Source organism: Amphimedon queenslandica, unplaced genomic scaffold (genome assembly GCF_000090795.2).
Source record: "Amphimedon queenslandica unplaced genomic scaffold, v1.1 AMPQUscaffold_12874, whole genome shotgun sequence".
NCBI lineage: Eukaryota > Metazoa > Porifera > Demospongiae > Haplosclerida > Niphatidae > Amphimedon > Amphimedon queenslandica.
Window position 1 is genome coordinate 40,325 of NW_003546890.1, and position 2,725 is coordinate 43,049.

A 2,725-nucleotide genomic window follows, 5' to 3' on the forward strand; every position below is an offset into this window, starting at 1 on the left:
TTCTCAGTGTTAAGAAGCTAGTCACCAATCAACTAGAGGAATGCATTGAAGAGTATAAGAAACTACCTCTAGAAATAGAAGAAAAAGGAGCCATTTTAACACGTCTAGATACATCTACTCTAAGTAAAGAAATCAATGAGTTTGGAAGTGTTTCTGAGGTAGATATAGATGCATACTCCATTGATAGTGGGTTAGCTATTCCATTGGCAACAGTAAAGAAAGAAAGGAAATTCAAAGTGTCTCTACCAGCAGGCATTGATAAAGCAGCAAGCTTTTTGAAGGCTTCGTTTATCAAAAGTGATGGAATTAAAGAGGAGGGTAGAGTTGTTACAGTTAATGATAACAACACAGCCATTGTATCAAGGACACCTCAAAGTATTGGTGGATATGAACTATCAGTGACTATAAGAGGTCACCATATTAAAGGTAGTCCTTATCAACTGTCGGTAAAAGTATCAAGAGACTATACCACACTAACTAACCAGAGATCCTTTAATGTGGGGAATCATACTACTGGTGTTGCTGTTCATACTAATGGTGAAGTATTTGCTAGTAGTGATGATGGGTTTGTTCAGGTATTTCGTCAGAATGGTACTGCAGTAAGAAGGATTGGATCTAAAGGTAATGGTAATGGACAGTTTAGCAGGCCTTGGGGTTTATTGCTGGTAGGAGACAGGCTCTATGTGTCTGATTATTCTCTTGATCGTGTGCAGTATTTCTCAGCTATTACTGGTCAGTATATTGGTCAGTTTGGTAGTAAAGGTAGTGGAAATGAACAATTCTGTAATCCTGAAGGTATGTCTACTGATGGTAAAGGTAATATATTAGTAGCTGATTACAGCAACAAAAGAGTACAAGTGTTTAAAGAAGATGGTACATTTGTACAAGTCATGCAATGCGATGGTAATGCATCTGATGTAGTAGTTGATAATGAAGGAAGGATACATGTTACCATTCGTGATAAACATCATGTTCAAGTCTTCTCTCCTGATGGTAAAACTCATCTTGATACATACAATAATCCAGCTGGTGACTTTATTAGTCCTGATGGTATTGCTATTGATGATGAAGGATATATCTTTGTATCAAGTAGCAATGGCTATCTCCATGTATTGAGTCGAGACAGAAAACAAGTCAAATTAATCTCAGAATTATCTGATCCAGGGGGTGTAGTACTGGATAAGGATGGTTATATTTATGTTGCTGATTATGGCAACAAACGTATTATGAAATATTATAGTAGTCGTTCAATAAAACTGCAATAAACTAGATAATTATAGAAAAGTAATTTTACAATTTTTTGTATGGAATGATGTTTTGTCAATCTCTATCTCTTTTCGCTTCCATCTCTCTTACACACACACACACACACACACACACACACAATTCTTTCCCTCCCCTTTCTCTCTCCTCTCTACTTTAAGTGACTATTAATTTGATTCAAAATTTTGAAGATAAAGCGGAAAAAGTAGAAATCTCAAAATATCATCAAATCATCATTATTACATACTAGTACATACACATGTTCCTAGTGTACACTATAATACATTATGTTTTATACATCATAGTTAGATCACTAGGTGAATCAGTACCTGATAATAAACTGGGTCTACTCTCTCTTCCATTTCTATTTGTACTTAAACTAGTTTTTTTCTAAATAATCATGTAAATATGCAACTGCTAATGGCTGATGTCTTGACACAATATTAACCAGTGTTGCTGGTACTCCTCCCACATCAACCTATTCAATGTACGTCATGTTTGACTCCACCCACAACCACACCTACCTGCACAAAATAAGTGACTTGTGTGAGTAATTTTTCTTCATAGCGCTAAGGTTCAATGACCCACCCACTAGTCATGGCCTAGTAAAACTTTGTATATTCTAGTAATCTCATTACATCTCTCTAACCTTTCCTTTTGTGCAGTTCGGTTGAGGAGGACACTCTGGGACTTCAACAGAAGCACCGACTATAATATTCTAATTAGGCTATAAGAGGGAGAGAGAGGAGGAAGAAAAAGGGAAGAGAGATTAAATAATGTGACATTTAGTTTAAGAGAGGACGCCACACCCAACACCTCAGAGTCTTAGCACAGTCGGTTACTAACCCCTAGTCTGCCTAACGCCTAGACTTCTTTCCTGGCTACTTTCCCTACACCACACACGCCCTCAGTCCCTTTGTTCACGACTCAGAATGCAAATATCATACCATGCAACAACAATTAAGAAGCTTTTACAATTACTGTGTTAGCCAGAAAGGTGTTGACTCATCTCTTGAATGACAGCTGCTAGCTAGTATTCCCTCCTCATCCAGTGCTGCTACCACTGTATCTACTCACTCCACTGTCATCAAACACTTCATCTGTTACTCCACCAGTGACTGGGACATCATGAGTACTGGAACTCTGTAATAATAATAATAATTAACACTTAATGAATAGATAACACCATAAAAGTAATCTTGCATTATTCTATCATTAATATCTGACTAATTATTTATCAGTTATACACAAATTACATGTACATGACTACATGTACACACATGAGGTATGCATCTGCTTACTGAAGTAACTGCTTTATTATATAGGCGGTAGCCTATATGTAGGATTGAGGTTGGTTTTTCAAAAATGGCGGCCGTTTTTATGATTTTCAAACACTTATAACTCTTTTATCTTACGTTGCACAGCCTTATAAATGGCTTAGATGAGCTCTCCTTTACCGAGC

At 36.8% G+C, this 2,725-nt stretch overlaps 1 protein-coding gene and 1 long non-coding RNA gene across 3 annotated transcripts in view; one reads left to right on the plus strand and one right to left on the minus strand.

Moving 5' to 3' along the window:
* The window catches only part of LOC105314489 (E3 ubiquitin-protein ligase TRIM71-like), a 7,584-nt gene extending 6,222 nt beyond the window's left edge, over positions 1–1,362 (plus strand). The window contains exon 2 of the mRNA XM_011408688.2: positions 796–1,362. Coding sequence (XP_011406990.2) covers positions 796–1,265 — 470 coding nt within the window. The 3' untranslated portion in view covers positions 1,266–1,362. The remainder of the gene's footprint in view (positions 1–795) is intronic.
* Positions 1,363–1,530: 168 nt separating this feature from the next.
* On the minus strand, positions 1,531–2,450 carry LOC109586443 (uncharacterized). Of its 2 annotated transcripts, XR_002187032.1 has the most exons (4): positions 2,245–2,450; positions 1,913–1,990; positions 1,788–1,865; positions 1,531–1,741 (listed from the first exon to the last, which is right to left on the minus strand). It is a non-coding gene; the product is annotated as an uncharacterized LOC109586443 (long non-coding RNA). The 2 variants fall into 2 exon arrangements; XR_002187031.1 differs by having other exon boundaries at positions 1,913–2,438.
* Positions 2,451–2,725: the final 275 nt, after the last annotated feature.